The sequence below is a fragment of the Ictalurus furcatus genome, chromosome 17 (genome assembly GCF_023375685.1).
Source record: "Ictalurus furcatus strain D&B chromosome 17, Billie_1.0, whole genome shotgun sequence".
Taxonomy (NCBI): Eukaryota; Metazoa; Chordata; class Actinopteri; order Siluriformes; family Ictaluridae; genus Ictalurus; species Ictalurus furcatus.
Genome location: NC_071271.1, coordinates 9,436,595 through 9,449,579, shown reverse-complemented (window position 1 = coordinate 9,449,579; position 12,985 = coordinate 9,436,595). Strand labels below are relative to the sequence as shown.

The 12,985-nt window shown below is 37.9% G+C and overlaps 1 protein-coding gene across 1 annotated transcript; it reads right to left on the bottom strand.

The window, feature by feature from the left end:
• Nucleotides 1-55: 55 nt before the first annotated feature.
• Nucleotides 56-3,168, bottom strand: LOC128621458 (uncharacterized). The gene is made up of 8 exons (XM_053647244.1): nt 3,003-3,168; nt 2,577-2,897; nt 2,434-2,475; nt 2,041-2,343; nt 1,811-1,955; nt 622-668; nt 381-493; nt 56-276 (listed from the first exon to the last, which is right to left on the bottom strand). Exons 1-8 carry the CDS (start codon nt 3,052-3,054, stop codon nt 127-129), a joined length of 1,173 nt encoding a protein of 390 aa, XP_053503219.1. The 5' UTR covers nt 3,055-3,168; the 3' UTR covers nt 56-126.
• Nucleotides 3,169-12,985: the final 9,817 nt, after the last annotated feature.

Here is a 12,985-nt window from a genome sequence, read left to right as displayed (position 1 = left end):
ATATATATATATATATATATATATATATATATATATATATATATAAGCACTACAAAAACCTGTCACACACTTCTCATGGTTGCCATAACATTTACATTATTTTAATTACTTATATATTTAAATAGACTAATTAAGTGCATCTGTGGAGTATGTGATGATGGCATATTCAGAGGTCGTGCTTAATTTCCTGCTGACCTCTCTGGGGTGAACATGTAGTCTGTCAGCGGAGCGACAAGCTTGTAGGTGAGATGCACCCGTGGCCTCTTCCCTCCATCTCTGCACACACAGGAACACAGAAGCTTGTTACTTTATGTAAAGCATGTGGTGAGTCATATTTCATGTTACTGAGTCCATACTACAAGTAATGAAGCTGTTATTACAAGTCTGTTATCGCGTGGAGTTTGGCCATGGAGTCCTGTGAGCTCTGGAATGCTGGAGTTTCGCACAGAGATCACAATGTCGGCGTAAGGGACTTCATGATCACTCTGGCAGTCTAAAAGAAAAACAACTTGTATCTTGTATCTTGTATCTTGGATGCAATCTTATAGATGATTTGTTTCATGACTAAGTGTTCACTTCTTAAAATACAAGATTTTAATGCCAATTTCAAATAAACCTCACCTTGTACTATGGGTTTGTGGATCGTTCCATCATTTTTTGATCTTGTGCTTTGAAAAAGTTAAAATATACAGAGTTAGTAGGTAAATGTGTGGTGGTCTGGGAAAACTTTTCAAATGGTCAAATTTGGACATTTTTCTACTATATAAAGTTTTGAAAACTACAAAATTTCCTAATGTGAATGAAGTTATAGTTATATTAGTTTAAAATCTGGCTAACTTCAAATGTGAAACGTGAGAATTTCGCATGTAAAGATTTGATTTCAATTCCACTGAAAGATGCCACATCTACCTCTACATTTATAATTTAATTTATTTATAAAAACAAGAAAAACACCATTACTGCCCAACTTGACCATAGTCACATTAACCATAAGGTTAGAATGGAAAACGACTGAGGACAACTGAGGTCAAAGTCACTCGGATTTAAACATTTTGCCATCTAGACTGATCTCTGTTTGTGCTAAAATAAAATTTCTGTTCTGTTGGCTAAATTTCTTTTTATTAGATCAGTAAAAAAAAAAAGATGTAAATCTGTACAGAGTGTGTAAGCGCTCTTCTCAGTTTTGATGATGATGATGTGATGGTGCAGGAGCATTACAGACATTTTAAAAGTCATTATCAGATTACAAATGGCCTTCACCATTTAATGTGAATTAGACTTCAAATAATTCACCATTTGAGGAAAACAAACTTTAGGTTCTAGGCATGTATAGACATGTCTGGGCTGACTGTTATTATTATTATTATTGTTATTATTATTATTATTATTATTATTTTATTATTATTATTATTTTTTTAGCAGAATGTATGTTAAACTGACTACTTATCCAACACGATCTTTTCAAGTAGATACCAAGGCAAGGTTAGAAAGTAGACTAAATAAAAATATTAGCGATATCTGTATGATGTCTGTATGTATGAGATGTCTCAAAGCCAGATTTTTCTGCTTTTTTGACTATTTTTCAGAACTTGGCTACAGCAACTCATGGGTTTTCCCCTGACTGCCTCGTATATATGGGTGATAGGTAATTGGTAGATAGTGAAAAGATTTGGTGGTACACTACGTCACGTTTTAATTTTCAGAGTAACAAGACTGTTGAGACAAAATGAGCAAGGGAGAAAGAGAAAGAGAGAGAGAGAGAGAGAGAGCACAATTAAATGCATTAAAAGTTTTTAAATGTTTGCCTTACTTTTCATAGATTACAGCTGATGAATCCTCAGCATCCATCAAATTCTTTCCCCTCTTTCTGTAGCATATATATATCAGCAGAAACAGTAGCGCGGCTGCTACAGACAGAGCAATTGCTGCTAATGGCCTGATCCATACAATTTCATCTGTTTGAAAATTGTGTCACATCAGTTATTTTTATAGAGTCTGTTCTGTTTTTGTCGTCCATTAGTTAGAATGATAACAACTCACCATTTTTAATGACATCAATCACAATAGTAATTTTCTGGCTGGTACAATGCTGGTTAGTGTGGCATGTGTATATTCCTTCATCTTCTTCTGTAATCCTACTCCATTCTACCAGTGTGCCACTGATAATTTCTGTGACATTTGCATCATCCCTCATCCACTGGCCTTTACAATGTTGGTTGGTAGAAAGACATTCCAGTTTTAGTTGGTCTCCCACAGCCAATTGGATGGAGTGCGATGATTGGCCTCTGTCTAATAGGTTTAACTCATTCTCATTTTGGTAAATCGCCACTTTCATGGCTACATCTGAAACGGAAGAAAGCGGATTTGAGTCATTTGTACAATGTACAATGTGCGAGTCTACATGACGTGAGTAATGCATTTTTCTTGACCTACCTTGAGTGACTTTAGGAGGAACAACTGGTAATGCAGTCTTATCTACCACAAACATGATCATGAATGAACACCAAATTAACACCACAGATAAATCTGCTTACTGACTAGAACAGTGGTCTTTACCTAAACGTACTATTTCCTACCTGGAATTTGAAGTGATATGAGCCGCTCAAGGTTCTGAGGGAGATCTTGATGATCGCTCTTCACAGAAAAACACGAGTAGTTATACAGGGTCTGTTCCAGGGTCAGATTAAGAGTTCGCAAGCTCACAATGCAGATGTCTTCGCTCATGTTTTTTTCTATTGTATGCCACAAACAGGTGGCACATGTTGGCGTGTCTTCCCATTTCCAGCTACCACGAATGAAACCAGAGGAGCAGTTGTAGGTGCAGTCTAAAGTAAGCTGCTCTCCTAATGTAGCTTTAATAACTTCAGGGGTTTCGGTAGTTTTTCCACATGCAGCATCTGAGAAAGAAAGATAAATTCATTAGCAGGCAGTGAGCAATACAGTGGGATAATTATACTGTACCACTATTGACTACTCACTAGAAGAGGGCAATAAGACAATACCTTTGATTCCAAAATGAAGGAGCAGAGCCACATGAAGCAGAAACAACAACATGGTACAAATGCAAGAATTTGATATTTCCTGTCTCTGTAAAAGCTCAAAACTCTTTGTGAAAAAAAGAAATAATGGAACATGTGAATGCTTTGTTGTACTCCTCCTTTTGAGGTTGAACAATTTCGTTAAAACTCCTGCCTCCAGGAAATGACAGCAGCTGAAGAACTGCGGTTTACAGAGGTGGGAAGAAAAGAAAATAACAAGTAACTTTGTTACTATATTTAAGTCTGGTGTGTAAATATCTGTGCTTGAGGGGCTTTTTTTTCAACTAATACTTTTGATTTTTACTTAACACAATTTATTAAGTATTTTTACACTTACACTTACTATAATACAAAAACCCTTCTACTGTCTCTTTGCTATTCGTTATCATATTCAAACACGATTGTAGACAACTATATTTTTCTATAATTATAAATTTTTTGGAAATGACCTTTTAGCATCAGACATCTTCAAGCATTTGATCTAAACTCTTAACGACTCTAAATATTACAGCAAGAACGAGAACACTATATCACTATATACTAGTTTGTATCATCAGAGCTATTATCATGCTAGCTAACATTTGAGAGATTAGGAATAAAGCTGTTTTTAATTAGCTTTAGCTTATGTTTCCCCAGGTTCCTAGGTGAAAGGGGCGTTAATTCTGCATCAGTAACTATAATTAGCATATGATTTGAAGCAGACATCTTTTGTAAGTCATTCCTGTACTTTTACTTTCATGCGTAAAGTAAACTGAGCGAAGAAGATGAAGCTGTACTTCGACCTTTACCAGAGTATTTATTTAGAAGTGTAATTGCAGTTTTATTTGAGTAAAATAAACATTTGTTTTAACATTTGTTTTTCATTTAATTTCACATTTCGTCCAAATATTACAGTACCAAATGATGATGATGATGATGATGATGATGATTATAGTCCTAAAATAATCCTCTATTATAGTTCAAAATAATACAGTAGTATTTTATATATACATCGCCCATTTCTCTTTTTTGGTCATGTGATTCTGTATATCATATATGGTCTTCAGTTCTAACCAACCAACCAACAAATAAATACATAATACTAAAAATATATACAGAGCAAGCCATTAAAGTTTTTTTTTATTTCCCCTACATAAGGATATTCAGCTGTCCTCTTCATAATTAATCAACATGTCTTCCTTTGCAGTTTGATAATTATTTTCCTGACTGTATATGGTCATTGGAGTAGAAACTCGGGTTGGTGCAGTTTGCAGAAGCACAAACGAGCCAAGTTGCACCACGATACCTTGCATTGCCATCTGTTAGTGGGTGAGTAAAAAAAAGAAAGAAAACAGGAAACCTACCTATACTTTACCACAAAACAAGCTCCCAGTGTAACTCATCTCTGCTCCTTCTCATTGTTTCTTTTCATTTCTGTGTCTTTTGTGCATTAACAGAACAATCAACTGAAATCATTTCCAGTATCCACAGTTTTTTCTGACTCACTGTTTTATTGTAAATGTTATATTGCCATGTTGTAGCATATGCTAGGACTGTAGCATCCATTTGAATCTGTAGAAATATAAAACCTTGCTATTATTATAAACAAAATAGATTACATCCTCTAGCATCCATCCTCTGAAATTGAAATGGCAGTCATTCTAGATGTGCCCTTGTCCACCTCCACACCCAGCGAGTGCCTGAATGGCTGCTGGAGGAATCGAGTTACATGGTTTGGATTTCACTTTCAATTATTGAGGCCTCTGTGTTTTCTGATAAACCCAGTGGGTCTACTGGTTCATGCAGCAGAAACTGTCCAGATGGTACAAGTGGTGAACAAGGTGTTTGGATGCTGTTCACCATGTACCGATGGTTTGCTCTCCTTCTCATCTGCCAAGTGTGGAACAAACACCTGAGGATACACAATATCCTTGTGTCAGGTAGGCACTAGCAGCATGGTATTAAACAATTCTTAAACAGAGTTGTTTAATATTTAGGATGCATACTAGATGTTCCAACAATGTATGATTATTTTTATGGTACAGGAGCAGACATAAGGGCTGATACTCTTGAGTGCCACTGTAATCTAACTAAAGTCACACCGTGTCCTGAGGGATCCTACTTTTCATCAGGGATTTGCTTTGAATGTCCTGCAGGGCAATAGTAAGTAGGAAATTGATTTGGATGATATTTTTTATGTTGTTATATGTTGATTTATGTTAAGACTGTCATCTATTCTATCTTAGCTGCTTTGGCAATGTATCTGCACCTAGAAAATGCCCACCAGGCACACATAATCTCCACCCTGGGAGAAGCAGCATTCAGGAGTGTCAGGTATCAATCAAACTATAAAATGTCTAGTCAATCAAAATATGTAGTAGCTCCAGTTTCGATAGCATCAAACCCTATATTTGTTAATTGTACTATATATATTTATATTGCTTCATGGGTCAACAAATCATGGTCTTTAGCTAAAGCTCCAGTGTGCTGCCCACTTCTATGTTTTGGTTGCCTGGAAACATAAATGACTACACAGCAAAGTGGTAACTAATGTAATGCAATGTAAGAGTGCTGATTAGTTAGTTACGTGCATTAATATAGATGTAATGAATGAGACTATGATTATTATCCTCTTTTGACACAGTTTTTAATGTAGCCCATCGTGTTTGCATACATAAAACTTGGAATGGGGTTTTTTCTGGCTGTTGAGCCTACTTGTCTGACAGGAACTACAAATAATAAACCAACAGCCCAGACATGACATCAGCTTGCCTTGAGCATTCAGGCTAATTTGTACCTGTGCTGACGCACTAATGTTCTGAAATCTTAATTATCTGTCCATTACAGCCCTGTGCTCCAGGTTTGATTAGTACAGAGGATGGTGTAGATTGCAGGCTCTGCCCTGCTGGATACTCCTGTGACAGAGCAACGGGCACTCTCTCAGCATGCCAGAATGGACAGTATTCACCAGAGGGCCACACCCAGTGCCTTCCCTGTCCCTTTGGTTTTGTTTGCAAGGATGGATTTCAAAAGAAGGTATGTTTAAATCATGAACTACTAAACCTGGTTGCTTCACAAGACAACATTGGTGTTTCTTACCTCTGGCACTCCACATGGATCAATAAGGAATAACTGTATGAATGTGTTTGTGGGTGTACTTTTTCAGTGTGGGCCTGGAAAGGAGCCTGACCTAAACCGAACTGAGTGCACCGAATGTCTTAAAGGCTACTACTCCACTCTGTGCAGTGCCCAGTGTGAGCTGTGCCCAGCTGGTAAAACTGGAAGATCTTTGCTTTATCATTAATTTAGGTCCATTCTATCACTTTCACCTGGTTTCACCTAATAGAAAAACCTGTGCATCCGATCACTTTAGTGCATTTGATCACCCACTTTCACCTGATTTCACCCAACCCAGAAATGTCATTCTGTACAAAATGTTTTATTTATTTCTCCCCCATAGGCAGTTATTGTCCTCACAGTGGTATGTCTCAGCCGCTGCCATGTCCGATGGGACAGTACACAGATGTAGCAGGCCAGACCTCATGTAAAATCTGCAATAGTAGTGTAGCCTGTGAATCCATGGCCAGGACTGAACTGCAGCCTAGCCAGAGAAACAGAATGCCCGTCTCCTGTCCACCTGGCACACACAGAGATGGAGAGGGACCTGGCTGCACTGTCTGTCCTCTTGGTAGGTTTTTAAAATTCTAAAATATATCACTTCACACTTGTTAGCCCTTATAATTAATGTATAATTGTTAAAAATCACTTTAATGGCCCCATTCTGCTTTCTTTTAGGACATTATTGTGTAGGAAGTGTTGCTATACAATGTCCAGCCGGAACATATGGACCAAAAGAAGGTCTGCAGAGAGAGAGAGACTGTACTACTTGCCCTGCAGGTAGATTCTAAGCTAACAGAGAATATATTATAAGAACATTTAGTAAAGAATTTGACAGGTTCTAAGAAGGTTAGGCTGTAACATTACAAAAATAATGAAATTTCATTCACAATATTATTAAAACACAGAGATCCCAGTTAGACAAAAATGTTGGGGTCAGTATTGTCTAACAATGTTCCAAAAACACTTAAGGAATGTTTCCAAATGGTACATAAAATAACCAGATATCAGATTGAAGGTGTTTGATCAAAATATCCCTAGAAAAAAATACAAGATAAATAAAATAAAATTAATAATACATATTTAATAAATCACATAAAATTGTACTGCAAAAGTATTTTCCCCCTTGATCTTTTCCACATTTTGTAGTGTTACAACCTGGAACTGAAAGTGACTTTATTAGGACCATATATCATAAATCTACACAAAATAAACATTAATTTTTAACCATTTGCTATCAGAAAGCAACTTCATTAGTTGAACAAAGTCCATCTGTGTGCAAGTTCCTGTTCCTGTTCCTGGAAAGCCCAGATTTTGTTAAAGAACATACCTAAACAAGTTATGAAGACCAAGCAGTAAAGCAAATCCAGGACAAGGTTCAGTATTACAAAATAGCCCAAACTATGAAAGCCATTATTGGAAAGAAAATCCAGATGAAATCCAATTTGGAAACCCTGTGATCATGCAGGGGAAAAAATTATCTCTGGTCTAACAAGACCAAAAGTGATATGTTTCACCTTGGCACAAAGTGCTACATTTGGTAGAAACCCAACACAGTGTATCATCCTGAGAACACCATCCTCAACGTGAAGCATGGTGGTGGTAGCATCATGTAATCACAATGCTTTACATCTATAGGGACTGGTAAACTGGCCAGGGTTAAGGAAAGAGACTTGAGAATGATGTGGGGGTTCACCTAGCAGCAAGACAGCATGACCCTGAACATACTGCCAAAGCTAATTTGTACTGGTTCAAAACCAAGAACCTGAATATGTTAGAATGACTCCGTCAAAATCCAGACCTCAATCTGTTTGAGAATCTGTGGCGAAACTTGAACATTGTTATTCACCAATGTTCTCCATCCAATTTGACAGAGCATGAGCAATTTTGCTAAGAAAAATGGGCAAAAATATCCGGATTCATATGTTCAAATCCCAGAAGCTATGTATCTGTAATTGCAAAAGTATTAACCTTTATGTCACAATAAAATAAATAAATAAATAAATAAATAAATACATTCTCTCTCTCTCTCTCTCTCTCTCTCTCTCTCTCTATATATATATATATATATATATTCATATTTGTATAACTGGAAATGTTTTGTGAACTGGATTCTTAAATCAGAATGGGATGCACAATTAAATGTGATGTAAGAAGAAATGGTGTAAAACGCAATTTCACTGCTGAAATGAATGTGATTGTCTCCAGGGTTTTACTGCTTGGAGGGCACTTCCCGGAGGCCCGGTTCTCAGTTTCTATGCCCCCAAGGTTATTACTGTGAGGAGGGCACTGCTGTGCCACATGGGTCACCTTGCCCAGCTGGTACCGCAGGAGGACAACTGGGTCAGACAAGTAGGGCAGCCTGCAAGAGGTGTGCAGAGGGTCGCTACTGTCCCACAGGTAAAGTCACATACTAATACATGCATTTATACACACATCCACATACATACATACTTTAATTTCATGAACAATGTTTAGTAAATATCCTTTGTTCTTCTGGAGTATAAATTGTTGCATCAACTGCAGTCTAAAATGACTTACTTTTAAACCCACATGAACTATATTTATAGGAGCTCATATTTCCTGCCCTCAACTGTTTCCTTGCCTCTTATCTGTAGTCTTGTGTGTGATGTGGGTCAGGCTGCTGAGGGGATGGAAAACTTCCCAGATCTACCTTCATATGTTACTGTTCCTGTTTCAACTGTCACTTTTCTTTCCATTAGTTTAATTTTAGTATATGCATATTTATTATTTTGAACCAGTTGACTTGAATTCATATGGTGTTCTTGTAATTAGTTTTACTTGCTGTTTTAAAGCTCAGTGTCTAATTTGAAGAGTTTCTCTGCCTTTGCTGGATGAATAAGGCTCTGCAGGTCCAGGTTTGCTCTGTGCCCGTGGGAGATACTGCCCAGCAGGCACAGTCATAGAAGTTACATGTCCAAGAGGCACCTTCACCCCACATCAAGGCGCTCTAAGTAATAGCATTTGTAATTTGAAATTTTATACCTCTTAAACTGATGGAAAGTGGCTTTATTTATCATCCAAACGTGTGCATTTTATAAATTGTGCAGGTGTGAAGGACTGTCTGAAGTGTCCGGGAGGTTTCTACTGCCCAGAGGGAACAAGTGATCCTTTGCCTTGTCAGCCTGGCACTTTTAACCCATTGGAGGGGCAGGATGCATTGACAGACTGTAGGTTGTGTTACCCGGGCAAGGCCTGTACACAGGTAGCCCTGAAGGCTCCAGATGTTGAATGTATGCCAGGGTAGGTCCTTTAGTGAGCTCTTTACAATTTTAATTTGTGTTTTAAGGCCTGTAAACATATTTCAGTTATGAAATGCAGATGAAACTAATTTTTCTTTATTTCAGCTTTGTATGCCCACCTGGCTCAGCACGACCCAATGACCCTGCCAACTCTTGCCCACCTGGAACCCTGAGCAACAGGACAGATCTGACTGACCGCTCTCAGTGCCAGCTGTGTCCAGCACGCTATGCCTGTCTGCGAGGTGCCAGTCTACCCTCTGGGCTTATGCATTTTATAATAGTCATGATCCAATTTTTTTTATCTGCACTGTATCTGTAATGTATTCTGATTCCACTGCTCACTCTCCAACACAGGCACTGGTGGCATCCAGAGACCTCCACTCTCCTGCTTTGCTGGTCATTACTGCCCGGTTGGCACCATGTTCCCCACCCAACACAAGTGTCCAGCAGGCACCTGGAATGATCGCAGTGGGCTGGAGTCTGAGAGCGAGTGCCGGCCATGCCCACGAGGCTGGTATTGTCTGGCTGGTGTAGGCGTTCCTTCTGGAAGGTGCAGCTCGGGATACTATTGCCCAGAAGGTAGCACGTGGCTCACAATCCTTATTATAAGCTTATTTTTTCCCTTTGCTCACATCAAAATAAAAATTAACTTGCAGCAAATATACATCGATACAATAAATTCCACTTATTTCTTTATTGACTTGAACTGAAACAATACTATGAAATTCTTCTTATCAGGAACAATGTATGGCACCCAGTTTCCTTGCCCTAGAGGCACATACAGCATAAAAATGGGCAATGGTGGAAAAGAGGATTGTGTGGTATGTCCTGAAGGGTATTACTGCCAGGAGGGTTCGTCCAAACCCATACCTTGCCCTCCGTAAGTAAAATAAAAGCCCTAGTAATCTTGCTGTATATATTATGACTGAAGTGGGCTGAGACAAGTTGAATTTGGTTGTCTCTGTGTCTAGAACAACATTTCGGCAGTTTAAAGGAGGCCAAAGGCCAGAGGACTGTGCTGTGTGTCCGGCTGGCTACTTCTGTCCCCACTCAGCCACAGTCCACCCCAGAGTGTGTGGGACAGGCAGTTACTCTGTAAGCACAGTTTTTAAAGTACATATATATTTTGTGGGCTGGTACATACATTTACTGTGGCCTAGTCAAAATGTTACATGTTACTGCTATTTACTTTATGCACCTCAATTTGCCATTCTACACTCTCAGGACGAGGGTTCAGAGGAGTGCTTTCCATGTTTACCTGGTCACTACTGTAGTGATGAGACCACCAGTGAGGAGGCCATGCTCAGAGTGATGGTGTGTCCACCTGGTTTCCTGTGCTCTAAAGGCTTGGATCGGGATCCCCAGCGCTCAGCCGTTCTTTGCCCTATTGGCTTCTACTGCCCTGGGGGTGGTGTTGTAAGTGATCACCCAAGTGCAATGCAAAAACATAAATAAATAAATAATAACAAATCAGTGCCGTCCAAAAATATTGGCACCCTCTTTAAAAAATGGTTGTACAAAGTAAAGATTATAAACAATCATTTAAATTCTCATTTCAAGCAATAGAGAAACAATTTATCTTTGCTTAACAAAAATCATATAAATGCAAAAAGTTGTCATTTCCTCCCAGTCCCCAGGACCGCTCCTCTTTCTTATTACCATGTTTTGTATCCCCGGGGTATAAATCTGAGGTTACACGCATGTAAAATTCCTGTTATCTACTACTTTGATGCAAACCAAAAGAAGACACAGCATATTTCTTGAACTGCACAGTTTAAATCTATCTATGCTTATATTTGAGCCCAAAATAGAACTTCTTGTAATAATAATAAAATATAACCTGTGTGTTATTTTTATATATAATTTTTTTTTTGTCTATTTTCATGAAGGGTGGCAATAATTCTGGAGGGCATTGTGTGTTTCATCAGTCATTGCATTCTCTACATTTCTGCTTTGTGCAGAATCCAAATCCCATACCATGTCCCAATGGCACCTACAGTCGGAAACCAGGACTGAGGGACCCTTCAGACTGCATTGTGTGTCCGGTGGGAATGTACTGCTTCTCTCAGCAACCCCAGGAACATCCAATTACTGAACCAGTCAGTCATTTTTCTCCTTTTAATCTTTCTTGTAACTAGATTTACCATTAAAGAAGCAGTTCTAATATTTTGATCCCTCTTCAGTTGCAATTACTATGCAACATTGACGAGCTTCCTCTTTTCCCCCAACTAACCCCCCCATCCCTGTTAGGTATGCCATTTGAGCTGCCTTTTAAAAAGTCTCCAGTAGCCACTTTTTTCCAATCATCATGCCCTTGTGTTCAAAAACCTTCGTTGTCACTGGCCACTAAACAAGCTTATGTAATAACTGAGAAGGGCATTGAATCATAGAAAGATGCTACATATTATTTACTTGATGTTATTTTGGTTATTTTCACAGCTCAGTGACTCGACAGAAATGAGTGTCCTTTAATTCCCAAGAACTCAGCTCGACTTTATAAAGAATATTGTGTTTCTGCCCTCAACAAAACTTAAGAGCAACAAATCTTTGGCAGTTATCTGTTATCTTTCTTGCGTCTGTAGAGTTTTTGCTCTACATGCAGTGTTTATATGCGAGGCCATGAAGCACTGAATTTCTCTGTGAATAAATGGTTTAATAACTGCACCTTCATGAATGCTTTGCATGCACTAAGATTATATTGTCAAGTTAATGATCTTAATTTATCATATGCAATAGAAATGCATGTTTACAATGTTCTGACAGTCCATAGATCATTTTCACAATATATATATATATATATATATATATATATATATATATATATATATATATATTTTTTTTTTTTTAACTTTGGTTGAGAAAGCACCAAAATGAAGCGCTGAAGCTCCAATGAATGACACTGCAGGCAGTGTGAAATAAATTAATGTACTGAAGGAAATGTGAATTGAAAAGCCTGAAGTGCACAGTAAAAAACATTAATTTCTGGAAGTATTAATCTTTTGTTGCATGGTTGCTGAGATGTTTTTCTGTGCATTTAGGGAAAATAAATTAACACACAGCCAACAAAAAAGAAAAAAACAACAACAATTTTTTAATAATCTTATGGAGTTTTAATTATTGCCATGGTAAACAGTGAATTTAAAAATCTCCATTGGTTTCTCAAATTTCTCATTTATGCCCTGCTGATAAACAGCATGGAACTTAAATAAGCCCTGCCCCCAGTACAAGTAGACCTCACTATGCATTATTTGTGCCTTAGGCCAGCCCCCTCCTTTGTAGGAATGATGGAACAGTTCTTTTATTTAAGGTCAGAAATAATTAAAATAATACATAATGCAGTTTATGTTTCTGTTACATTTTTCATGGACTTCTCTGGAGTTGCTCTTTAAGGAATAGCAGCTCTGTTCCGGCAGGGGCGGAGCTAATTTTATTGGACCAGAAAAATGGAAACAGAAGTCATGATATGAAGAAGCTAGCCAGATAAATTGCATGACAACATTGTGAATCATAGCATTTCCTAAATACCTCTGAAATATTATTATATGATTTGAAAAAGTAAACTATAGACAGATCTAGAAACATATTTAA

Coding starts and splice junctions, on each gene's coding strand:
- LOC128621458 (XM_053647244.1), bottom strand. CDS start 3,054: ATGTTGTTGTTTCTGCTTCATGTGGCTCTGCTCCTTCATTTTGGAATC. Junction 669..1,810: donor TCAGCTGTAATCTATGAAAA/GTAAGGCAAACA, acceptor ACTTTTTCAAAG/CACAAGATCAAAAAATGATG. Junction 494..621: donor CCACAAACCCATAGTACAAG/GTGAGGTTTATT, acceptor TTTTTCTTTTAG/ACTGCCAGAGTGATCATGAA.